The sequence below is a fragment of the Gopherus evgoodei genome, chromosome 1 (assembly GCF_007399415.2).
Source record: "Gopherus evgoodei ecotype Sinaloan lineage chromosome 1, rGopEvg1_v1.p, whole genome shotgun sequence".
NCBI lineage: Eukaryota > Metazoa > Chordata > Testudines > Testudinidae > Gopherus > Gopherus evgoodei.
Genome location: NC_044322.1, coordinates 167,922,659 through 167,948,497, shown reverse-complemented (window position 1 = coordinate 167,948,497; position 25,839 = coordinate 167,922,659). Strand labels below are relative to the sequence as shown.

Sequence of the window (25,839 nt, the reverse complement as noted above, 5' to 3'; positions counted from 1 at the left end):
TAGTTCTCTGAAATCATCCACTCAATGTGCAGCGACAGTCAAAAAAGTGAACAGAATGTAGGGAATCATCAAGAAAGGGATAGATAACAAGACAGAAAATATCATATTGCCTCTATATAAATCCATGGTACGCCCACACCATGAATACTGCATGCAGATGTGGTCATCCCATCTCAAAAAAGATAAATTGGAATTGGAAAAGGGTCAGAAAAGGGCAACAAAAATGATTAGGGGTATAGAACGGTTTCCATATGAGGAGAGATTAATAAGACTGGGACTTTTCAGCTTGGAAAAGAGATGACTAAGGGGGAGATATGAGAGAGGTCTATAAAATCATGAGTGGTATAGAGAAAGTAAATAAGGAAGTGCTATTTACTCCTTTTCATAATACAAGAATAAGGGGCCACCAAATGAAATTAATAGGTAGCAGGTTTAAAACAAACACAAGAAAGTATTTTTCATGCAACACACTGTCAACCTCTGGAACTCCTTGCCAGAGAGTGTTGTGAAGGCCAATACTTTTATAACAGGGTTCAAAAGGGAGCTAGATAGATTCATGGAGGATAGATCCATCAATGGTCATTAGCCAGGATGGGCAAAAATGGTGTCCCTAGCCTCTGTTTGCCAGAAGCTGGGATTGGGTGACAGGGCATGGATCACTTGATGATAACTTACCCTTTGGGCACCTGCCATTGGCCACTGTCAGAGGACAGGATACTGGGCTTGATGGACCTTTGGTCTGACCTAGTATGGCCATGCTTATGTACTGTTGTCTGTTATGAAGGAATACACGTGAGGATGCACCCTTAAAACTTTGTTGCAATTTTCAGGACAGTTATAGATTCAGACACCGCTTCTGATCATGTTGACTACTATGTCTCATTTTTTCCTTGTACACCCCATCTGTCTGTATCAATCTGTTATCTATGGTCTTATACTGAGACTGTAAACTCTTTGGGACAAGGATCATTTTTTGTTCTATATTTCTACAGCACCAAACACAATGGGGTGCTGGTCAATGACTGGGGCTCCTAGACACTAAGGTAATAAAAATAATAATAATTAATCATAAATTTAATGTTAATTTTTAAAAAATAATCCAGATCCAGTCAGAGAACAAAGAAACATTTTTTACAGCATGTGTCCTAGCATTTTATAAAAGCAGACACTGTGGCAAAACTACACTGTTCCCAGAATATAACACTGCAAGGCCGTAAGTGCTCATTGCTTAAAAATAGCCATCATGCCACATTAAAAACTTGGGATGTTGCACCCAACTTTAGAAACCTGTGCTAAGCGATATGATTTTATAATCCTGAAAAGTCTGTGAAGGACTATTTGGTTCAGTCACACTGTGACTCAATTAGTAATACTCCTTTCAATATTCCTTCTTCTACAGTTAATCTAAAAAATGGGCAATGTGTACTTGGTAGAAATGCTCTTATAAACTTGATTATTAAAGAATTCTATTTAGAATTTTAACACATGTAAAGAACACATTGCCATATACGCATTGTCATATACACAATAGATGCCTTTATAGTTCCCTCAACAGTACATCAGCAGGACTAAAATACAATTAAAAGCAATGGATTACTCCAAGAAATACATCTAGGAGAGCTTTTTGCCATTTTGGCACAAATTTTAATCTCTTTAATGGCAAACCTGTTTCTTTGAGATTTATTAAGGTTGAAAAGGTTAAATTATCATGCGTGCATGGTGTTCAGAACACAAAATCACTTCAAAGAGTGGCTTTGTGAATTCCTACTATGGCCACAATACCTTAGAATGTAGAAATACAGACCACGGACTTATGTATAAATAAGAGTCAACTCACTCTTTGCTTCTCTACTCTGTTTTCCCTCCCCCTGCTGACCCGATTATCCATATATATTTGCTTCAGGAATACCTGAAGCAAAATGACAGTATTTTTATTCCTCTGTTCCAAATAGATCCCAACCTTGCTACAACTGAGGTTGATTGAAGTCCCACTGACTTCAGTGTGTACAGGACTGCAGTGGAGATCCTCAATGGGTGTAAATTGCCATAGCTCCATTGGCTTCAATGAAACAACAACATTTTACACAAGTAGAGACTGTTTGATGTGCCAAGTTACACATGACTGTTTGACGTGCCAAGATTTTGACTAAAATAATTGTAACCTTCTTCCAGTGTTCTGGTTTTTGAGTGATGATTAAGAGCTAGATCCTGTAGTGCTGAGGTAGTCAAAATTCCTGTTTAAGGACCAAACTCTGCAGATGCTTAGGCTTGTGGTTAACTTCAGTCATGTCAGTAAATCCTACTCACTTCTAGTGCTTAAAGTTAAGCATATTTTTGTTTGAAGGCTCTGTGGCTTAGTCAGTAGGACTATAACTGTCTAAGGACTGCAGGAATAGGCCCAAAGGGTTTATTATAGATGCTGGGATGCAGTGTAGTGGAAAAAATTATCCCTTCATTGAAACAATACAAAAAAATATAAGAAAGAACTTCCTATTTTTTCAGTCTTAAAAAAGATGGAAATCGTGAGAGTTTGGTGCATGCGATAGTGACACAATTCATGCTGATCTCCTTAGTAACTTAATATTTAGTGGAGATATAGCCAAACGTTGCTTACTTTGTTCAGTCATAGACTTCTGGGGGACTACATGTGTAAAGTGAAGTGAGCAAGGTTTATGACTGTACAATGATTGTCAAATAAAGTACAGTAATGTTTGTATATAGACTATAACTATGTACCTTTGGTCTTTTTTTAGAAGACATTTGTTCTTAGGTAATTTTTAATTTTCTAGTTCTAGGCATTTATTATTTTTGATCATACCACTTGTAGGGATATATTTCTATTTCTATTACATTGACACTCCCTCTCAGTTGCTCTCACTTCTGCTAAGGGAGCTATTGCTTTTTCGCTCCCATTTTACAGAAAGATCTGGTTTGATATACTGTCGATATAAAACATAGGGAGCTAAACCAAGGGTGAGATATATAGAAGACGTGATGTTGCATTATGATTGTACCGAAAAGAAAAATTAAGTTACATTTCTGTCCAAAATAGGTTTTTTAATATTTAAAAGTAACTAATAAAAACCAAAAGCACTAATATTTTTCAATTTCTGTGCTAGTCGTGTCATCCTTTCCCTCGAGTGCCTGAGCAGCTGCTGCAGTTACTGACAAAGGAAGCAAGGCAGATCCTATTAACTATAAGAGTTGTTTTCAACCCAGACGGCCTTTTCCTTTACTGCTCTCTTGTTCCTCCATCACCGGTTTTCTCCACTCACACCTACACTATCTTTTCCACCACTCCCATCTGTACTTTTGGGTAAGCTCTCCAGCTCCTGTAGCATACTGGGTGAAATTCACCCCCATGAAGAAGCCCCATACAAGCCCTATGTTAAAGATGATATTTTTAAAAGTGCCCACTAATTTCAGATGCCCACATCAGTCACCTAGGTGCAGATTTTCAGAGGTACTGAGCACCTACAATTCCAAGAAGAGCAGTAGCTGCTCAGCCTTTCTGAGCATCATGCCTGAGATAATTTAGGCTTGCCCTGCACCCAGTTAGAAGTCATTTCTGAAAACATTGGCCTTGACACAGGGCTTAAGAAGTGCATAAGGCCTTGTGTGGGCCCAGGAACTGGGGTAAATCTCACTCTTTGGGAGTGCCAACCTGCAATTACATCCTTATTGTGTCTCCACTGCTGAGCCAATGCAACCAAGCTGCGTTTTCTGTTATTGACAAAGATAAGCAGCTGCAGCAATTTAGGTAAACCACCACTTGGTTTAATCTTAAAAAAAATCAGTCTTTTAGCTGTTTCAAATTGAGCAGCACTTTTCTAAATAGCTAAAGGACTACATTTTAAAATACAACTTATGGGGGTTTATCTTCCTCACTGTCACACTCGAGCTATATCAGTATCAAAGCAACTAACTTTCTGTGGTGTCAGCAGCAGTGGACATGCTAGGCTTTCAAGCGAGGACTCAGAGTGGTTTGGGAATTGGGCTGCTTGCTCAGAAAACAGAAACTGGGGGAAAGATCAGGATAGGGGAGGAAGATGACAGGGGACCAACAAACAAAGTGAGCAAACCTGGAAGAACGGGGAGCATTGTAAGATGAATCAATTGTAATTACTTGTAATTAATAGAATAAGTCCCTCTGCCCACTGGCATCTTCTGCACTGTAGTTAGGTTACGAAGGAAAAGGAAAAAGGGTAGCTTACACAAATACCAGAATCTCACTCACTTAATTGTAATAGAATAATATTAAATTATCATTAAGCTTTAGCTACTTTGACTTTGTAAAGTGATTATTTCCTCCAAATTCATCGTTGAACCCTTGCAGACCAGAGGGAAAGAGCATCAGTACAGGCATCAATACAAGCAATGACAAAATGAGCATCAACATGTAGGCTGATTTTCATTTTCATAGATACTAGCAGCTCCTATTGATGTCCTTCCAGAACTGGTCTTCAAATCACATTCTCTCCCTGCATTCTGATCCCTCCTGAAAGCCCACTGCTACTGTGGCACAAGAACTGATTTGACTAATAATGGCTAGACTGAGGAGCAATTGGAGATGATCTACACCAGGGATCAGCAACCTTTGGCACATGGCCCACCAGGGTAAGCCCCCTGGTGGGCAGGGCTGGTTTGTTTACCTGCCACATCAGCAGGTTCGGCAGATCACAGCTCCCAGTGGCCACAGTTTGCCACTCCAGGCCAATGGGGGCTGCTGAAAGCAGCACAGGCTGAGGGATCTGCTGGCCGCCGCTTCCTGCAGCCCCCATTGGTGTGGAGCGGTGAACGTGGCCAGTGGGAGCTGCGATCAGCCGAACCTGCGGATGTGGCAGGTAAACAAACCAGCCCTACCCACCATGGAGCTTTTGCCTGGCAGGCTGTGTGCCAAAGGTTGCCGATCCCTGATCTACACCATCAATGCTCTGAATTATTGAGATATGGATAATTAAAATGTTGACCTCCCTATGTCTATGTTTTACACCTTTCTTTCTTCCTTTTTGTTTTGCTTTGTTCTTTTAGATTGTAAGCTCTTTGGGACAGTGGTTGTACCTTTCTTTCTGTTTGTACAGTGCCTTGCATGCTGTGGGTGCTATCAGAAAAAAATATCTGATAACAGGAGAGCTGCCAACGACAGTGGCAGCATGATGGGGGGTGGGGAGGTTCCCTACAATGAGGGAGTAAAGATGGAATTTAGAGGGGAACCGAAGAGAAAGTGATTGGTTTAACTAACTGATATGAATGCACACCCTGTTCTGTCTTACTTCTTTCTTACAGAGTGGGCATGGTCATTAGAAAGTTATGTTTAGCTGGGCAAGAAGCTGACGGTGCAGGGAACAGTTTTAACCACAAAGTGCAGAACTTTTTAGATCAGTGGTTTTCAATCTTTTTTCATTTGTGGGCCCCTAAACATTTTTGAATAAAGGTGCAGACCCCTTCGGAAATCTTAGACATAGTTTGCAGATCCCCAGGAGTCTGTGGATCACAGATTGGAAACCACAGTGTTAGATAACTTTGTCTTTTCTATCACATCAGAGACTATTACTTCTGTGAAGGAGGAGTGGCGGGGGGGTGGTAAGATGTTTCCCCTGCTTTTATACACCCTGGGCCAAGATCCACTGAAGTCTATAAGAATTTTTCTTGAGTAGAGCATGCAGGATTTGGCCTGTTGTTTTCAAAGTCAAACTGTTGCAGACTTGAAGACTTTGTTAGATCCTACAGTCTTTAGTACTATATGAAAAGTAGAACTTGAGCATTCAGAAAACAGCCACAGATGAAATATACAAGAGACAGTTCTCCCTTACTGTTTACCTTTTTTATTCTTGTTTCCATAGAAATGGAGGTTGAATCAGCAAATATGGGACACGTTGTTTTAAATAACCACCATATAGTCATTATTTTCAAGCACTTACTTTATTTCAACTGGTCTGACATTCATTGCCATAGAAACCCAATTGACTATGGCAGCCCAGTTGTTAGAACTCTCTTGTAGATTTCATTTGTGTCAGAGTGCAAGAAAATGAAGTGTTTAAAAATGTCCTAAGTGGTGGAAAAATCTTTTTTTTTTAATTTTTCAGGCTCAGAATTTTCTAAAATAACCAAACAAAATTTTACTAAACATTTCAAAACCCTTACTTTTGCAGTTGAGAATGAGCATGAAAAGATTTTTTTGAGGGGAGAAGAGTTGTATATGCCTGAAAATAGGGGTTTTAGAACTAAAATATCTCCAGTGCAGTAACTATGGTGTCACTGTCACGGTGCTATAAATCTGCCTGGTTGTGATGTTTTTACTAATAGTCTAATATTTAGTAACTGACTCAAGATTCTTCTATTATTCCACACTGCTGGCTTCTTTTCTAAATGACAGCACTAATTTTATTTGAGTTTCCATACAGGAAACTGTGATATAAGTTTCAAATTGGCAGAGGTTCAGAGAAAATGAGTAAAACATAGATATAGTATGGTATGTTTCTTGCCTCGCCATTCTGAGACTTCCAATGGTAACTTCATACAAACAGCAAGTTTTCCACATTTCTGACATTATGAAATTATTTCTGTTCTCCTCAGTGCAAAAGAAAGTAAATTGATTTGAGCAGAGTACCCAGCTCAGATGCTAACTTCTGTACTCCGGAATAAACAGACTCAAGTGTTGCTGCTCCTAAGGAATCACTTAGGAAAGCAAAAGATGATGTCATTCCACTTGTATGGGTCTAGATTACAGCATCATGGGTTTGGGAAGTGTGTAAACAAACACATAAGCTGTGTTCTCCCTCTGACTAGTGGATTTTGTCAGCTGGCAAAAACTGCTCTCATAGGCAAAGGGCTTACCAGAAGTGAAAGGAGAAAATACATTCTGTAAATATTACATTCTAACTATCTGTGTTAGGGTTTTATATTGCCATCAATGCAGTATCTGAACTCCTCCAACATAATGATGAAGTCCTACTAAAAAGGTTAGAGGTAAACTCTAACAAACTATGGCCCTGATTCAGGAAAGACAGACACTTAAATACATGCTTAACTATAAGCATGTGCTTAAGTCCCATTGACTTCAAGTCCTAAAATGCTTTTCAGAATAGGGATGCTTTCCTGACCTGGGGCTTATATATGTATATTTGTATCTGTCTGTCTATCTAGACAGATAGATTCCCCCAAACACATCTGGTAGTGATATCCATATGATAACTTGCACAGCCATATAACATAGATATGAAGTTATCATACATCTTTGACTACCTCACCTTGCCCTCTGCCCACTCATCCATCTTCTCTGAGATCACTTGCAATATTCCAAACTCCTAGCAGTTTCAAACAGCTGCAATATTTAAAAAGCAACCTTTCAGAGAATTGTTTCCTTCTCCCCTCATACATAGAATCATAGAATATCAGGGTTGGAAGGGACCTCAGGAGGTCATCTAGTCCAACCCCCTGCTCAAAGCAGGACCAATCCCCAACTAAATCATCCCAGCCAGGGCTTTGTCAAGCCTGACCTTAAAAACCTCTAAGGAAGGAGATTCCACCACCTCCCAAGATAACCCATTCCAGTGCTTCACCACCCTCCTAGTGAAAAAGTTTTTCCTAATATCCAACCTAAACCTCCCCCACTGCAACTTGAGACCATTACTCCTTGTTCTGTCATCTGCTACCACTGAGAGCAGTCTAGATCCATCCTCTTTGGAACTCCCTTTCAGGTAGTTGAAAGCAGCTATCAAATCCCTCCTCATTCTTTTCTTCTGCAGACTAAACAAACCCAGTTCCCTCAGCCTCTCCTCATACGTCATGTGCTCCAGCCCCCTAATCATTTTTGTTGCCCTCCGCTGGACTCTTTCCAATTTTTTGACATCCTTCTTGTAGTGTGGGGCCCAAAACTGGACACAGTACTCCAGATGAGGCCTCACCAATGTCGAATAGAGGGGAATGATCACATCCCTCGATCTGCTGGCAATGCCCCTACTTATACAGCCCAAAATGCCGCACACTGTTGACTCATATCCAGCTTCTCGTCCACTGTAACTCCTAGGTCCTTTTCTGCTGAACTGCTGCCTAGCCATTTGATCCCTAGTCTGTAGCAGTGCATGGGATTCTTCCTTTCTAAGTGCAAGATTCTGCACTTGTCCTTGTTGAACCTCATCAGATTTCTTTTGGCCCAATCCTCTAATTTGTCTAGGTCCCTCTGTATTCTTTCCCTACCCTCCAGCATATCTACCACTCTTCCCAGTTTAGTGTCATCTGCAAACTTGCTGAAGGTGCAGTCTATGCCATCCTCCAGATCATTAATGAGGATGTTCTCCCCAAGATCATGTGGATCTTCTCCCAAAAATTTCATCTGCCTGAGGGCTAGTGTGCACCAGATTCAGTCCTGAACCACTGATGGATTTAAGGTCCTTTTTCTCATAACTTTATAGGCAGGGCTTACACTCTCAAAGTATTTCCTGAGGCACCCCATACTTTCCCCCAATATGCTATAAAAACTCCAGATGGGTTGAAAATATTTACTGAAGCTCCACTCCAGACAGCTCCAGCTGAATTTAAGCCCTGCTGATAGGGATAGAAATATAAGCGTTATCTCATAGGAAAGGGAAGATTTCCAGCCCAGGAAGGTCCCTACATATTAAATCATAAAAATGTGAATGGTTAAATATAGAAAAGCTATTTTAGGTCATTTTAGAAGTTTTTATGTCTCCCTCTCAGTGTACATTGGACTCATGATTGCTGAAGCACCTGGCTTAACAGGCAGAGGGATAAAAAAATATGGTACTTAAAACATCAGTGTCTGCTGGTGCCTTGCCTATCTTATCACTCCCTTCATTGCTAACAGCAGCAGAGCTGAACCAGTGCAACATTTTAGGGAAATCCCAGCATAGACAAGGTTGTTGAGTAAGTCAGTCAACTGAAAGAGAGGTAGGAAGTCAGGCAAATTCCACAACATATTAGGAGAACTGGTTCAGTTACAAGTAGTTGCTTCAGAACCAACCACCATCAATGCCTTTCATGCATGGCTACCACTAACATATTTTTATCTTATTTATCTGAATTCAGTAAAAATTAGTGGAGTGCTCACAACCACAAACAGGTTAATGCAAAATTTAATTTGCTTTTATCTGCCTAAGACCAGGGAAGCATGAATATAATGTATGTAGTAATCAACTGGTGTACTCTGTATGTGTGTAAGAAAGAATAAAAGAAGGAAAGAAAGAAAGAATTTTCTGTTAAAGATGGGCCTGAAATTAGGATACTTATTCAGAGCCAAATACAAACTCTGACAAAGTTCAAACTGGTCAGAAAAGATGTTCCAGTTTGGCCCACTTCAGAGAGAGATGCCAGAGCTGGGAAATTCAATCTGGATCTGGTCTGAACTCCTGCAAATATTGAGGTGTGGGATTGGAATATGATCTGCAGTGCTAGTTTGGTCCCATCTCCTATTACATACTCATCAATGTCATCTAACAAATAAGTTGTAGAGTGTGACTGTGCATACTAAGCTACAAACTGTGAAATGCTCATGCCTTCCCACTTTCATATTTATTTTTGAACACAACCTCAGTGCAGAGAGTTGATTGCAGATGCTTCCTTATCATATTTCCAATATTGTTTCTATTTTCCCTCATGGTGGCAAGCCTTAAAGGGGCTGGGGAACTAGTTCCCTAGCTTAATTATTACTTAATTAGTCCCAATAACGTCAAAAGGAGATACACACAGACTAAGCGATTTTCAGCAATTCCCTACTGATGGGCTTAAAAGAACTGGAAAGAACATTTGAAGGTAGTATAGAATATTGTAAGGGCAGTTTTTGGATCCCTTACTGTCCACTAGTTTTTTTTATTCCTGCAAAAGAGACTGCAGTCCCCCTAATATTTTCCCAATGCTCATTTAAAACTTTAATGGGACAAAATGGGGGGGGACTCTGCGAAACTGGACATTAAATGAAGCAATACAATATTTGCTAAGAGAAGGATCTAAATTAGGAGAGAAATCAGGGAAACAAGATTGTTTTGATACGTGTGTTTGGTATTGTTTCTTAAAACAAGATACATTTCAGCTGAATTCCTCCCATCCTGAGTTTTGATCCTGGGAGGAAATCTGTAGATTGGTTGGGTTTTCCTCAGAGACCCATAGGACAGGCTAAAGAGCAGTGATCTGCTGGGTTAGACCAATGAATCTGGCACATTCTGCTTTGCTAATGATCGTGTCAAAAAGTCTGAAGTAGAGAAGGAAGAAAAGTGTGGTGCCCGCTTCGGTGCCAGCTCCAAGGGGGGGTTCTGGGAAGACTTGATTGAGCTCTGTGAGGTAACGCGTGCGCGGGCAGGGGGGCTCCTGTCAGACAGACCGGGACGCAGCGCACGGGTGTTTCCGAGCCCGCCGCTCTGTGGCTAGGAAGCAGCGCTGAGGAAGAAGCGATGTGTGGGAATCAGGAGGGAGGTGCCGGGCCCTAGAAATGTCCAGCCGGGGGTGGAGAGAAGCGCGGAGGGGGGGCACTTCGGGATTGACTCCCGCAGGCTCTCACGGGAGCCGTGCCCTGGGGAAGGGCTCGTCTCTTCCCCTCACACACATACACACACACGCAGCAAAGCGCTGTGCCAGGGACTAGTAATTGCTGGGACTTCCTCTTGGGGGAAACTGCGCGGGGGCTCGGTCACGGCGGCGCTCGGCTCCCTCCTCCCCGCTGGTGCTGTGGGCAGCGCGCTCTAGTCCCGGGAAGGACGGGGCGCTTGCAGGGGAGGTGGCTGCTGGGGAGGATGCGCTGCCAGCTGGGGGCCGGGTTCATCATGTGACTCCCCCGGGCTGCAGAACCCCCCCCCCCCCCGCACCATGAGTGAACTGGATGCTGGGCAGCATCCAAGCCGGAGACAGGTAGAGCCCGGGCTGCTTCTCAATCTCCTGTACTGCGTGTTCCTAGTGGGGACCAAGGAAATCGAGGCTCTGACAGACTTCTCAGGTAAGGCAGCGTGGCCATGCCCTGCCCAGGGCTGGCAGAACCCGCCTGGGGCTGGGAGGAGACAGGGACACTGAGTAACAGGTAGACACCTCACTAGCATGCACTGGGGGGAAGGGACTAGCTTATCTGCCTTCCCAACAAGCAGGGTGCATGGCCAGGATCGGGGTGTGAGTAGGAGGGGCTCCTCAATACAGTGCGTGCCCAGCACTGGCTCATCAGCAAGGTGCATGTCCAGGATTAGGGTGCCCAGCTCTCAGCTCAGCAGGATATGTGCAAAGGGCTAGGGCAGGATGTGTGCCTAGCAGGGATGTGTGCATAGGATTAGGGTGCATGTCTAGGAGTAGTTAGGTGAATGTCTGGGAGGGGCTCATGAGTAGAACATGTATTGAGGGCTATGGTGCACCCTGGAGTGGTTCCTCACTAGGGTGCATGCTGGGGATTAGGGTGCATGCTCTGGTATAAAAGTATAATGATAGATAGATAGATGAGAAGACTGGGACATGTTACTTTGGCTACATTTCCGATTTTGGAATCAGTGAAGCTTCTGTTACCATTGCTTTGGAAATCACATTTAGGGGTTCAGTTTTAGCCTTTGGGCCTGCATTGGACATAGATGTTAGCTGTACAAAGCTCACATTTAGACACAGAGCAAAGATTAGTCAAAGGGAGAACACTGACTACCTCTTCAACACAGATCACTTAAAAGGAGAGACCCATTAACTGCAGCATTGAGCAAGATCATGCCCATCCTGACAGGCTGTTAGGCCAACACCACAAAAGTTAATAAGACCATGATTCAGACCTTCTAGTGCTGTAGAATTACTTAAAGAGGAGGTCATAGGAAAAGGGAGTTAAGGGTTCCAGGGAAGTGGCATGGGAAGCAGTGTGACAACTTTAACCATTCAGTACGATCAATCTTTTTTCAAATAAAACTATGAGAACACAATTTGGTAGTGAGTAAAGGCCTGTGCCAAAGTCCATGGGAGTCAGTGGAAAGACTCTCACTGACTTCCATGGACTTTGGATCAGGGCCTAAGTGAAGATATCATACAAGGTCAGTTCTGAGACCAGTGGACACACCAGTCCCCCATCAAAATGACGTGTGGCTGATAATGCAAGGGAACTATTTCATAATGCAAAATTTAAATAGCTTTGGAAATTGTACTGATGCTGCTGCTTATTTTCAGCAGAAAGAAAGGACAACATTTCTATTGAAGATTACTATTTCTGTTTCATTTCGTTTGTTATATGACATAGAACATTTATTGTTGTTATGAAAGTACTTAGAAGATCAGCTGTTTGCCTTTGTATATTTAATAATATGCTTAGTATTCCCCTCATAGTTGCAACCTTACCAAACTGTAAGCCAGTGTTTTCTCCTGTGGCAGAAGGTAAACGTCACAATTAAAAAGCAGAGTCTAACTTTCCAAATCCTAATCAGGTGCACTGGGACAAAGTTAATACATCATCAATAATATTAATACATTATTATAAATATTAACATAGTTAATGTTAATTCTCTTTAAAATGCTGGTGGGTGGTTGTGCAGAGGCTGGACGTGTTTATTTTCTCAGATGTAAGAAAAATAGTTGGTACTATTGTTTTAAATTGAATAAAAGTGAAAATCCTTTTCCTGAACAAGCATTCCTAAATTGTAGAGAACAAAATAACAGATTTATATGTTATATTTCTACCCTTAGATTTCTTTCACATGTAAAAGACTTTTAAATACTTGTTATCTTACTCTTAGCTGTTTTGTACTTGACTCCCAGTTATTGGTAGTAGTACTGGAGTTACTAACATAACTGTCTATAAGTAAGAAAAAAAATAACAGAGTTCACATTTTCCATTTCTAATAGCAACTGAATTCAAAAATATCCCTAGATCCTCTCACAAAAGACTATTCAAAACTTGAAATTAAGTTATTTAGATAAGGAAATCCAAGATAAATTTCAAAAGTACTTATGTATTCAGTATTTCATTGTTCATAGATCCATCCAAATAAATGAAATTAATCAAGACAATTCCCCCTACCCCAAACCCAGAATCCAGCATTACAAATATGCCATACAGACAACTGTGCAAGTAAAATGTAGAATAGCCTCTTAAATTGCAATCTGTTGCCAGCAGGAACTGGTGATATTTGTAGGCATTACTATTTGCTCACATTTTTTCTTAATGCAGGGATGTGATCCATAGTGATAAAGAAAAAAATCAAAATGTTAGCGATCCCTTTAAGGGAAAAAAGAATGCTATCCAGAATAATCCAAGCAGGTTTTTCACTAACTCCGAATTAGTGAAACTTACAACAGGTAGTGCAGGCCAAAAGCTGTCAGAAAATTCTCAAGAAGTAAGATGAAACCTGTAAATGCCATCCTGAATCTGCTTAAAACTAATATACCTGTTAAGGAGCTGCAGGCTATGCAACAGCAAAGACAAGTACTGAGCTTCTAAAGTTGCTGACTTTCCTTATACTTTCCCTTCCTTCCTCAGCAAAAGCACACAGTTGATTTTCTTAAGCCTTGTTGAGTTTGTGAAAACAAATCTACCTCTTTTAAAGAGACAGTACATTATTGGCACAAAGACTTGTAAGAAACAAAACAATCTCTCTCTGGCAGAGGTGACCTGTGCCTGCTGATAGGGCCCCCACCCTGCTCACATGTCCCCTCTGCTCTCAAGGACAGATGTTAAAAGAAGTTGTACTGATTTACATCAGCTGAGGAGCTGGCGCTCAGTGTTTTGTAATCCACATGCATGTTCACTTTTTGGAGAAGGTGAATCTAACAGCAAAATCTCCATGCGGCCTGGTGTGCATTTCCTTTTGAAAACCATGTCACAGCAAAAGAAACTGAAAGAGTCAAGGGGTCATTTAAGTGTTCCGTACAGTTGGATCCAGTAGTGAGAGATTAGTGATGCACACGGAGTTGGAAGGAAAGTTGCTTAAGCTTTTTCTCCTCTTCACAGATCTTGAGCTTTTATACTCAGATTATCAGGTGGCATACTTTCTTGGTTCACTGATCTTTTCACTCTATGTGATTCTAGCATCAGATCTCTACCTCAGCAGCCCCAAACTGAGCTGACTCTCTCTCCCCCTTCTTCTGGCATGCTGATGATTTCCTCTAATCACTTCCCAGCCTGCTGTGAGAGCCTGCATGAAACAACAGTACATTTACCCTTTCCTTTTTAAAATACATTAAATTATGCTGTCAGTACTAACCTGGAAATTGTTTAGTCCTTTGTTGGTCACAGGATCTAATTCTCCCAGCACATGCAAAGGTTTGGAGCGTAGAGTTAGACTTATACAACGGAGAGATACACAGAAGAACAATAAGAACGAGGAGTACTTATGGCACCCTAGAGACTAACAAATTTATTTGGGCATAAGCTTTCCTGGGCTACAGCCCACTTCATTGGATGCATGCAGTGGAAAATACAGTAGGAAGATATATATGCACAGAAAACATGAAAAAATGGGTGTTGCCATTCCAACTATAATGAGACTAATCAAAAGGCTCTGGGTGTAGCCAGACAATGGCCCGAGTACACCTAGCCAGGCTGGGAGACAACCTACACACCATCTATCTACAGTGTATCGATGGACATATACACTCATACCCCACTAGGGAAGTGCAGCTCATGATAGGTGAACACTCGAGGAAAGTGTAGGTTGGGGTACCCTCTGCACTAGCTTACGCAGTGATTCTGGGTCAAGACGTGGAAGATTTTAAGAAGATTATGAAATCCTGGGATAATGACCTGCTGAGGGAAGAAGACCCCCAGGGAGGGACCCCCGAATTCCTGGGGTCAGGAAACCTAGCTTGAGTCAGGGATAAAGAGGACCCCAAGGAGAGCCTGTCACAACTGGAACCACCACCAGGGAGGCAAAAGGCCCCCCAATCTCAAGACTGGGATTTGCTGATGGTCAAAATAGATTTTATGAGTGTGCAGAGGGAGGACCTGACTCAGAGACGGGCATATGAGCACCTCACAGGCATGAACTGGGAAGTGGCAGACCCATGGCTTCTGCAACTATGTTCTCACTTTGAGCTATGGGAGGAGAGAATGTACTGGATGGCCAAGAATGCCCAAACAGGAGAAATACAGGTGCTAGAGCTGGCACATACAATACCCTATGTGGGTCAGATTCGGCAAGAGAAAACCTTCAACTAGGTAACCCTTAGGTTTTACTGGCTGGGGATGGAGAAGTCGAGGATTATTGTGTGTCATACCCCGAGTGCCACCCGACCAGGTCCACAATACTCCTGAAAGCCCCGTTCGTCACCCTCTCAGTGGTTGGGACCAACTTCAAAAGAATCGGCAGGGGTCTGGTGGAACCGCTCGAGAAGACGACAACTGGGTATCAGTACACTGAATGATAGTGGACTATGTCGAGGCCATCCCTCTTTGAGCTAGCACAGCCACTCACATCATCCCTGAGCTGCTGAAGCTATTCACCCGGGTCACGGTACCAAAGGAGATCTTAACCGATCAGGGGAGCAACATGACATCAAAATTGACGAAAGAGCTACGTGATCTCTTAAAGATTAAGACCTTAAAGATGTCAGTCTATCACCCTCAGATGGACAGGCTAGTGGAGTGCTTCAATCAATCCCTAAAAGGAATGCTGAGGAAGTTCATCACCTAGGACCCACGACATTGGGATCAGTTGCTCCCCCTCCTTTCTACTATTCATAAGGTGCCTCAAGCTTCCCTGGGGTCCTCAACATTTGAGCTTCTGTATGGGAGACTACCCCATGGGATGCTAGACCTCCTCCAGGGGATGTGAGATGAGCCGCCACCACTTAAACACAGTGTGGTCCAATACATAATCTGCTTGCAAGAGGATTTGGAGAGGTTAGGGGCATTTTCCCTGGGAAAACTTGCTGCAGACCCATGAGGACCAAGAATGAGCCTACAACAGAAGGGTCCAGATGAGAGAGTTCAGGCCCACAGATAGGGTCCTGCTGCTCCTTCTGAGTTCAGAGTCAAAACTGATGGCTCAGTGGCAAGACCCATTCAAGATGCTAAGGAAAGTAGGGGCAGTTAATTATGAGATATGTCAGCCCAGAAAATGATGGGAAATACAAATTTACCATGTCAACCCGCTAAAAGCCTGGTGTGAGTGGGAGATCCTCCTCATAGCACCTCTCTGCCCAGGCTGGAACTCGGCTCACACATGCCCCCAGAACAAGACACTGGACAGATTCCACTGGGAGAAGACTTTGAGCCAGAGCAACAGCACCAGCTGTGACAGTTGGTGAAAGCCTTCCCCTCGGTGTTCGCCGCGCTACCAGGGCGTATGCACCTGGCACAACATCACAGACACCAAGCCAGGGGAAAAGTCCAGGAGAACCCCTGTCTCTTGCCAAGGAAGATGTGTGAGGCAGTCCACTAGGAACTGCTGACGATATTGAAGTTGGGGTAGTCGAGGAGTCCCATATGAGTGGAGGAACTCCATTGTGCTGATACTGAAAACCAGCTGGTCAATCTGCTTCTTCATCGATTTCTGGAGTGTGAATGTTATATCAAAGTATGATGCGTACTCTTTGTCCCGCGTCAATGAGCTACTAGACAGACTGGGGACCCCCAAGTATATATTTACCCTTGACCTAACAGAGAGTTACTGTCAGATTCCCCTAATTGCCTAGTCACAAGAGAAGGCCACCCTCTCCACGCTGTTTGGATTATACCAATTTAAGATCATGCCCTTCAGCCTACATGGGTTGCGGCCACCTTTCAGTGCCTAATGGATCAGGTGCTCTGCCTGCACTGGCAGTATGCTACTGCATACGTTGACAAAATAGTCATTTATAGTCGGAACTGGAATGACCATCTAAACTTAAGGCATGTGATGGTGATATTGCAGGCCCTCCAGGAGGCAGGGTTAACGTCTAACCCAGCCAAGTGCAAGCTGGCCAGCTGGGAGGTGACATATCTGAGCTACCTAGTTGGAGGCCGGCATCTAAGGCAGCTAGTCAGCAAAATGCAGGCCCTAGAGCAATGTGCCATACCATCCACAAAGAAGCAGGTGCATCACTTCCTAGGCCTTGCTGAGAACTACAGATTCTTTGTTCCTAATTTTGCAACCATTGCAGCATCCCAACCGATCTAATAAAGGACACTAGCCTGAAGATGAGGTGGTCTGTGTCCTGAAATAAGGCATTCTGTGAGCTAAAAGAACAGCTAAGCCAAGAGCCAGTGCTCACACACCCTGACTTCACCAAGAGGTTCATGCTTCTAGCTGAGGTAGGGCTAGAAGCAGTTCTTTCCCACAACATTGATGGAGAAGAGCACTGGCTGTACCTCAGCCAGAAACTGTTCCCACGAGAAACATCCTACTTGGTCATTGAGGTGACGGCTCTGGCAGTAAAATGGACTGTGGACACCTTAAGATATAATTTGTGGAGGAACCCCTGTCTCTTAGTGATGGACCATGCACTGCTACGGTGTCTGCACGCTGTGAGGGTCGCCATCCCCAGGATCATGCATTGGTACCTCTCCTTACAACCTTCCAGATATGTCACAGGCTAGGAAGGACCATAAAAACACAGACTTTTTTTTCAAGAGGTGTGTGTGTGTAAGGGGGAGGCCTGCAAGGTCTGCAAGACAATACCCCAGCACCGGATCTGAGGTGGGAGGCTGTGTGACAGTGTGTATAAAACCCTCTCTGGACAGAAAAAGGTTAAAGAGCAGCTGTGAGCTCAGGAGGCCTTTTCCCCTCCGCCTTTGCTGAGAATGCTCCACTGGAGGTGGGGTTTAAAAGAGAGCCGGACAGCTCAGCTGGGCATAGACAGGGCAGGGAGAAGGACCCACTCTGTGAGTTGTGGAGGAGGAGGATGTAGCCAGATCCAGACCGGGAGAAGGCATGCTGATGAGTGGCAGCTTTTATGGGTCGGAGGCGGGTAGGCAAGACTTGAGGTAGTGCTTGCAGGGACAAACTGCCAAATGTCCTGGGAAAGAGGAGGTAAGAAGTGGCCCAGGAAGTCTAACTTAAGGCACCCCAAGGTCAAAGATGCTGGACTGGCTTCACAGGGTCCTGAGTTGACACCTGGTGGAGCAGGAGGGCTTGGGTTCCCCTATCCATCCTATTGCAATCACTAGGTGGGGTGGCAGCCAGTGGCGGCAACCACTAGGTGGCAGACAGCGAACCCATTCACCACCCTCTTCTCTCAAATTCTGCTCATGTAATATTTTTGCTGGATCACCTCACAGTATGAAGGCAATATAATTTACACAGGATTTATCCCTTTCTTTTTCATAAGAGTCACATTGGCCTCTATGGCTCTGGGTGGAATTTTCAATTTCCACACATTTTGTTACCACAAATCAAGTTTAGACATGGTTTTGCATTTTCTGTAACCCCTCTAGGGTTACGTAGTCATATATGCTTGTTCCCACATTATTCCTTAGTCTGGCTTTCAAATACAGAAATAGGGTTTCTCTAGGTATCTCTTCATTTTGTGAACAGCGTTATCTGAATAATACATGTAGTGAAAATCCATGCCCTCCAATGCCAGGCTTCTAAACCACATAATTGGGTAGAGAAGGTTGAGTATCAAAAAATTTAATGTCACATTTTGGAAACAGGACATACCTCATGTAGAAATTGTCTATATGGAGATGTCAGATACATTGGTTTAAAGATCTATATAGTCTGTACTTCTTTAAAAATTGTTTGATGCAAACATACTGCATCCTGTATGTAACATGAACTGCAAAGTAGAGAATATTTGTTCTGATGTCTGCTATCCTGATGTCATTTTTTTTTAGTGAAATCCCATCCATATATTTAAATACTGGGAACTGAATGCCCAGGGCTTGAAAAACAAATGTAGGGTCTGATCCAGTGCCCAATAAATATAACAGGACTCTTTTTTTCCATTGACTTCCACGGGAACCAGATTGGGCCTGTGGCTAGAGAGCTCTTTTCTTCCCTCTTAGCTATTCACCAGAGGAAGTGTAAGGCCCCAGTTCTGTAAAGCATTTAAGCACATACACAAATTCATCCCTATTCAGCAGAACACTTAAGCATGGGTTTATCTTTAAGCCCATGCTTAAATGCTTTTCTGAATAGGGATGGTCTGCTGAATCAGGGCCTAAATCAGAGGTCCCCAAACTTTGGGGCACCTCCCCCTAGGGGGACATGTAGGAATATTTGAGGTGGGACCTGGGCCAGCCTCCATGAGGGTTGCGGCGAGGGAGCACCACCCAGCCCCACTCCGGTCCCAGCTCTGCTTTGCCCCCAGCCCTACTCCGGCCCTGCATCCAGTCGTAGCCATGCTCCCAGCCCCAGACCTGCCCCCATCTGTGGCCCCAGCCTCGAACCCCTTACCCCTGTTGTCCCTCACCACCCCCGGGAGCTACAGCCCTGCTCCTTGTCTGGCTCCCTGTAGGGTGGTGCTGACAGGGATAAGGGGTGTCTGTGTGACTGTGAAGAGTTTGGGGACTATTGGCCTAAATGCATATTATTTCATCAGTGGTAACTTGCAACTTTCATATCTGAGAATGGGTCTTAGAAAATCGAAGACTTCTATTTTGCTAAACCATCCCATTTTTGAGAGCCACCATCACAAATACTTAGTTCTTTGCTCATTAGTGAATGCTGGAATTGTGGTGGGTCACAAGGGTTTCAAGGAGGTTGTGGGCATCTGACCCTTATATACGGAATGACCTCCTTACCCTAGTTCATCAATCAACCACCCTCTCTTCATTCAGATTTATTCTGGAAACCCATTGCTTCTGTGTAGCCTCCAAGAAATAAGTCTGTAATAGAAAACCAAAGGAATCTTAATGGAACTTCAGGATGTGCACACATCGAAAGGGAGTAATAATGGGATCTTCTATCTGGGTTGGATAATTATTTAGGGGGTGGAAGAGGCAAAAGAAGCAGTCTAGTTTTGCTAGCTCCAACCTTTTTGTCTTAGTTCGCTCACAAAGACATCTGTTTTTTCAAGAGCAGTTCAGGCAGAAATAATCACTGCTTTAACAAATTAGGCTTGGCCTTCTACTCCAAGAATAGAGAGCAAATGGAGTCAATGAAAAGTAAACAAAAACACTCAAGAAACATCAGCTGACCATGCAATCTTCCTGCACAATAAGTTTCCATTAATTTCCATTAATTAACGCAATCCAGATTCTCCTAAACACAACGAAAGCAAAAAGCGACAAAGAGTCCTATGGCACCTTATAGACTAACAGACATATTGGAGCATACACTTTTGTGGGTGAATACCCACTTCGTCAGATGCATGTAGTGGCCTACTGCATGTATCCGATGAAGTGGGTATTCACCCACAAAAGCTTGTGCTCCACTATGTCTGTTAGTCTATAAGGTGCCACAGGACTCTTTGTCGCTTTTTACAGATCCAGACTAACACGGCTACCCCTCTGATACTTTACACCAAAGAAAGCAAGTGAATGACATTTTATTTGGGGCTTTTAATAAAGTGCTAAGAATTTCAATGGCCACATAGATGGAGCATTTGTTTTGTTGACTTACCGTGTTAGCAGGAGATAGAATCTTGTATAAATCCACTGAGTAAATTCTGTTGACTCATTGTGGTAAGTGATGCTTGGATCTCAACCAAAAACTTAAGAGAGATAGTAAGAGATGTAATTTCTTGATATTGTTTGAAAAGGTTAGGTGCAAATGTTGGTTGCTATATTAAAGGAAAACATTTGTTCCATGTCAATAAGAAAAGGATGCATACTTCAGAGTTCTGGTCTGAGATGGTCTGAGGTTGTGGGATGTCGGATTTGGTTCTGTGAAACGTGAGGGTTTAGTTAGATGTGAGTGTTTTGTGTCAGGCCCATCTCTCTATTTTTTGAGTCTGCGTTTTAGATTGTTAATTCCTTGAGACAGGAACTCGCTTTATTTTTGTGTCTTCTAACGCATTGAGCAGATTGTTGGCACATAACAAATTGCATATTCTCTAAGTCAAAGGAGAAGCAAATTTCATAAAACAAATTTGTTGATTAGCTCCTCCTGCCTTTATACTACAATTCAAGTTGATAAACTTCTCAGTGGGATAGGACTTCCAGGTGACCTCAGCTTTATTAAGGAAAGTGGGTACTAATTCCATAGAAATACTAATCCCATTTCTTATGCAATATGTTTCACATTTCTGAGTAATGTTCTCTAGGTTTATAACCAACCACTGCCCAAGAAAATGCACTTTAATCAGTCACTAACGATCAGACTTTTTTCATCTTCCAGCCAATCAACAATTATAATTAAAATATTTTTCTTTGTCACCAAATAGAGAAAAAATATTGTATTGTCTTAGAGAGAACTGGAGAGGCACAATTAGGCACGGTTGTGCCTTATTTGTTCAGCATTGTGAGTCACTTCATCTGAATTTCTGTGCATTTTAAGAGAACTGTTTAAAAGATCCATTGTGCAGCTTTTGGCAACAAAAAGAATACTAGCACTGTTTGGACATTAATTTAGAATTAATTTTAAAACATAAGTTGTAACATAAGGCCTGATGCAAAATCCATTGAAGTCAGTGGAACAATTCCCAAGGATTTCAGTGGGCTATGGATAGGACCCTAAAGAACTGTAGAATATTTTTTTAAATTTATATTTGTTTTCTTTGTTCACACGCTGGAAGACACAAGTTAGATTTTCAGAATCACTTTGCATTTTTGGACCACAGTAGAATTTTTAGTCTTTCAGTTTATCCAACCTAAAGTTGAATTGAATAAAAAAATGTGAAGCCAATTGCTGTGCTAATGAAAGTAATTCAGCCATGAAGATAGCGTTTCGGCCTTGATCTAGTGTATTGTTAACTGACATCTCCTCTGCTGGGGGGACTGTAGGCCATCCTTGAAAGGGAATGGATTAAGTGATCCCATTCCTCACCTCTAACTCATGTGATCCTATGTCATGTGAATTTTAGAGGGTCAGATATAAACTAGGTCTGTTTAAACCCTGCAGGGTTTCGTTCACAATGGTGTTTGCAAACTGAACCCTGCATTGTGTTTCTTGAGGGATTGATCCCCGCAAGATTGCATGGAGATTCAAGTTCACAAACCCAAATTTTCAAAGAAATATTTTCCTCCAGACTCTAGGATCCACCTACTTAAAATCTTTTGGGGTGTAGTGGTTTCCTGCTATCTCCTGGACATGGTTGCCCCCTTCCTCAGTCTTCAGAAGATGATGTCACCAGCTATGTATTTCTTTCATCTTTTATTTACCAGGGTTCTAGCCAGAGCTACTGCCCTCATATACTTGAGGGTAAGACTGAGATCTTGAGGCAAGTTCATTCCTGATATAACTCCATTGGATCCTCTATTTTGACTTCAATGGAGTCACTCCCATGATGAATTTGGCCATCAAAGTTTGACATGTAATCAGAGTTATAATATGTCAGATAATTATGATCCACAAGACATGTTCATGAAATAAAGGAGAAGAAGTGTTTTCCTTTAGGAAAATGCACGTTGATAATATATTTTACTGTAGCTAGTGACTATAATCTTTATCACTAGAGTCTACTTGGATTGCTGCACCTATGGTGAACCACTTATTTTTAATATTTGCTTATGAACAGCCTGCTCCTCCAGCTCTCCTTGAGGTCAATGGCAAAACACTCAGGATCTGGTCCTAACAAAGCAACAGAGTCAGAACGTAAGATCTGGAACTAGCATTTGCTGGTTGCAACTCTGCTGAGTTCGGACTAGACATCTGAGAACAGAGTATTCTATGGTCACCAGTTTACCATTGTGCTTTCAAAGTGAACATCTGCCTGTTACAAAGGGTTAAGATAACACCAACTGCTGGCACAATGCCTAAAATTAAAAATAAGACGATTATACAAGCATTCTTTCCCTTGCATGACAACACAGCCTCTCATGTTGCCACTGTGGGAATGGGAATCTCCAACCCACGCAGCTCTGGAGGACTCCATAGGGATTCCAGAAATGTTTACAATTCGTGGTGAAAACGAAAAGGATAGAGATAGCTCTGTGTTGCATGTTGTGGAGAGGCTGGGGGAAGAATCGTATCTGAAAAACTAAGGACACGGGAAAACTTAAGTAAAGCTAATGAGTATATGCAAAAATAAAATCTAGCAAAGTGGGCACTCTGGCACTATGCTCAGTGCTGTACAGAATGTGGAGTAGACAAGATCCCTTTCCAAAGAAGATTACCATATTAGACTAAGACTTTTTAGGATGACTTGAACTATGCATCCTGGAAAACTGCTTTGGGGAACTTGGGGGAAGAGAGAAGCAAATTATGGAACAGACAAATCGGATTGCTCTGAATTCCTGAAAGTAATGTTTTTCATGGAGGACTTCACCCTCTGTCCTAAGCATTAATATTAAAGAGAATCCTCTGTATCTATAGAAAGAGCTTAAAGAACCCCTGGGTGATGGACGAATAAGAGTTACATTGACTCTTTACTAGCTGAGAGGTCCCTTTGTGAAGAATATTAGCTAATTTATAGACAATGAGAAGGAAGGTCCCTTGCTACATATATCACAGTCAAAAGAGTTAATGTACATATATAGATCCTGATTCTCCTCTCACTTTTCCACTTGTACCAGTGTAAAACTGATCTACACTGGCATAAGTGAGAGATGAATCAGGCCCTTTATGTCTGCCACTACTAATTTTTTTTCCTGGAAACACAGCTGATGAGAGGAGCATTCCCATTTTACCTGCCAAACCTGTACTAGACAAAGCTTTCTTTTATCACTGGACACACTGCTGCCATCTCCAGCACTCTCTTCTTGCATAAAGCCTACTTCTATAACTGGTTCTTTTTAATTCGGGGGGGGGGGAGGGGGAGGAGATTTTACACTGAACACTCAGTTCCTCTGTGTGCCTGGCTGTTATCTTTCATTATTGTTATTGATATATATTATTTGTATTTGCAGCAGTGCCTACAACATGCTAGGCTATCTAGACCAATATGAAGACATCACTGTTCTTAATGAGAACCTTAACTTTGCTTTGATGGGCAGAAATCTTGAAACCATCTCCAACCCCAAACTTTCTTTCCCTCTTGATTTTCAGACCAGGGTTGCATGCCAGTTTCAGCCTGCTCAATTGCCACCTACTTTGCATATGTACAACAAGCATGTGCATGCACAAAAGCAGGGATTTTCATGCCCACAGAGTTAGATGGCAACTATCCATATAGCTATCCAGTGCACACGCTCAAGTCTTTGATTTACACATGAGTATGTGGTAGTGCCTGCCGTAAACTGTCACGCACTTGAACACGTAATCTCAGTCTGAAAATCAGTACTCTAATGTCTTGAGTATGATAGTTCCTTCTTTTACATTCTTCCTAAATGCCTCTTCTTCAAACTTCAGGTGTCCAGAACTCTGCAGCCAAATGACTCTCTCACTCCAGGAAGCAGGAACACTGTAACAATCTAACCCTCTGTCATTTCTAGTGGCTTTGTAGTTTTTTCTAAATCCAATATATATTCTCTCTCCATGGACATGTTTCATGCTACCTCTCTGTTCGCTTGCCTATTTCCTGTCTATTTCACTCATCTCCTACAATATTGTCTTCCTCTCTCTTACCTCCAGAGGTAGGGAATCATTCATTTATGCTGACCTTTTTACGGCCCTTTTCCCCTCATTCATCCCCTGAATTACTTCCCCACTTCAAATTTCACCTTAAATCCTTTGTTTTATTGTAATGAAGATTAACTTTCTCTGAAAATGGTTTTATGACTTAATGAGTGGAGATCACTGTATGCTACAATAGTACTGTCTTGTAGCACAGTGAAACCGAGCCGAGTAAACCTTAGCCACTTTCATTTCAGCACTGCAAAGGGATGAAGCTGCAGCACATAGTCTGTGGTGTTAGCTAGTTAGAGCCACCAGAAATGGGCAAGCGCCTGTACAGAAATTATAATTCTTGGAGCAATATTAATCGATTATCTTACCACTGCTAAATAGCCCTGCACAGTGTTCCTTGTGGGGCAGCAGTTGTCACTGCAGACCAGCTGAGAATCAGTCACTTTCTGGTAACTTAGTGGGAAAAATCCTGGCCCCTTTGAAGTCAATGGAAGTTTTGCCATTGACTTCAAACCGGGACCAGGATTTCATCCTGTCTCTCTGCATATCAATAATGGAAATGTCGCTGGGTAGCTTTTGCTAAAAATTCACCCACGGAATAGCAAGTGTCCAGAGATAATTCTTCAAGAACTCATTAATATTTCAGTTGTAGTAGAGCTTATCAGTGGCTTAGTCATCACTGGGAGAGTTCTCCTCTTCTGAGTCTGTCAATCCTGCCCATACAATTTTTACTGGCTGGTAGCACAATTCTTGGAAAAACTGCAGGGTCTGATGGAGATTTATAAAATGGATTAGCTTTTTGGGACTCCAGCAATAATATGTGAGGTATTTCAGTCTATTTTGATCTGAAATGAATTAGCATCTCTTAAAAAATGGAGAACAAATTACTACACTAATCAAGCTACATTTAACTATGAATTATAACCAATATAATAAACTTATATAAAGGCCTGATTGAGAGAGCTACTAAATGCTGTGGGCCTTTCATATTCAGGCTCTAAAAATAAATGTTTGCAGAATGCATTCTTGATAAAAAGGCATTCTATTAGGAAACAGATTACTTTTAATATGTGCCAGGTATTATCCTCGGAACTCATGATTATGTTCTGACAGTGCCATTCTTCACTAAGGGGGAAATGCACCCCAGTGCAGTGAGCCTGCACAAAGCTTATGCATCACTTTAACCTTATTTCAAGAGAGATAAGTGGTGCACAGGTCTTATGCTGGCCGCCTATACAGAGGTGAATTAATTCCAAATGGAATGATGTTGTTCTGGATAAGAACAAACTATTGAATTCCAATGCTTTGTATTGTCAATTACAGTATTGGTGCTATTTTATGATGCACTGGA

At 42.3% G+C, this 25,839-nt stretch overlaps 1 protein-coding gene across 2 annotated transcripts in view; it reads left to right on the top strand.

The window, feature by feature from the left end:
- The first annotated feature begins 10,508 nt into the window (after positions 1–10,508).
- Positions 10,509–25,839, top strand: part of EVA1C (eva-1 homolog C) — a 71,019-nt gene continuing 55,688 nt past the window's right edge. For both annotated transcript variants that reach the window (XM_030579207.1, XM_030579200.1), the window contains exon 1: positions 10,509–10,945. In XM_030579207.1, coding sequence (XP_030435067.1) covers positions 10,819–10,945 — 127 coding nt within the window. In that variant the 5' untranslated portion in view covers positions 10,509–10,818. The remainder of the gene's footprint in view (positions 10,946–25,839) is intronic.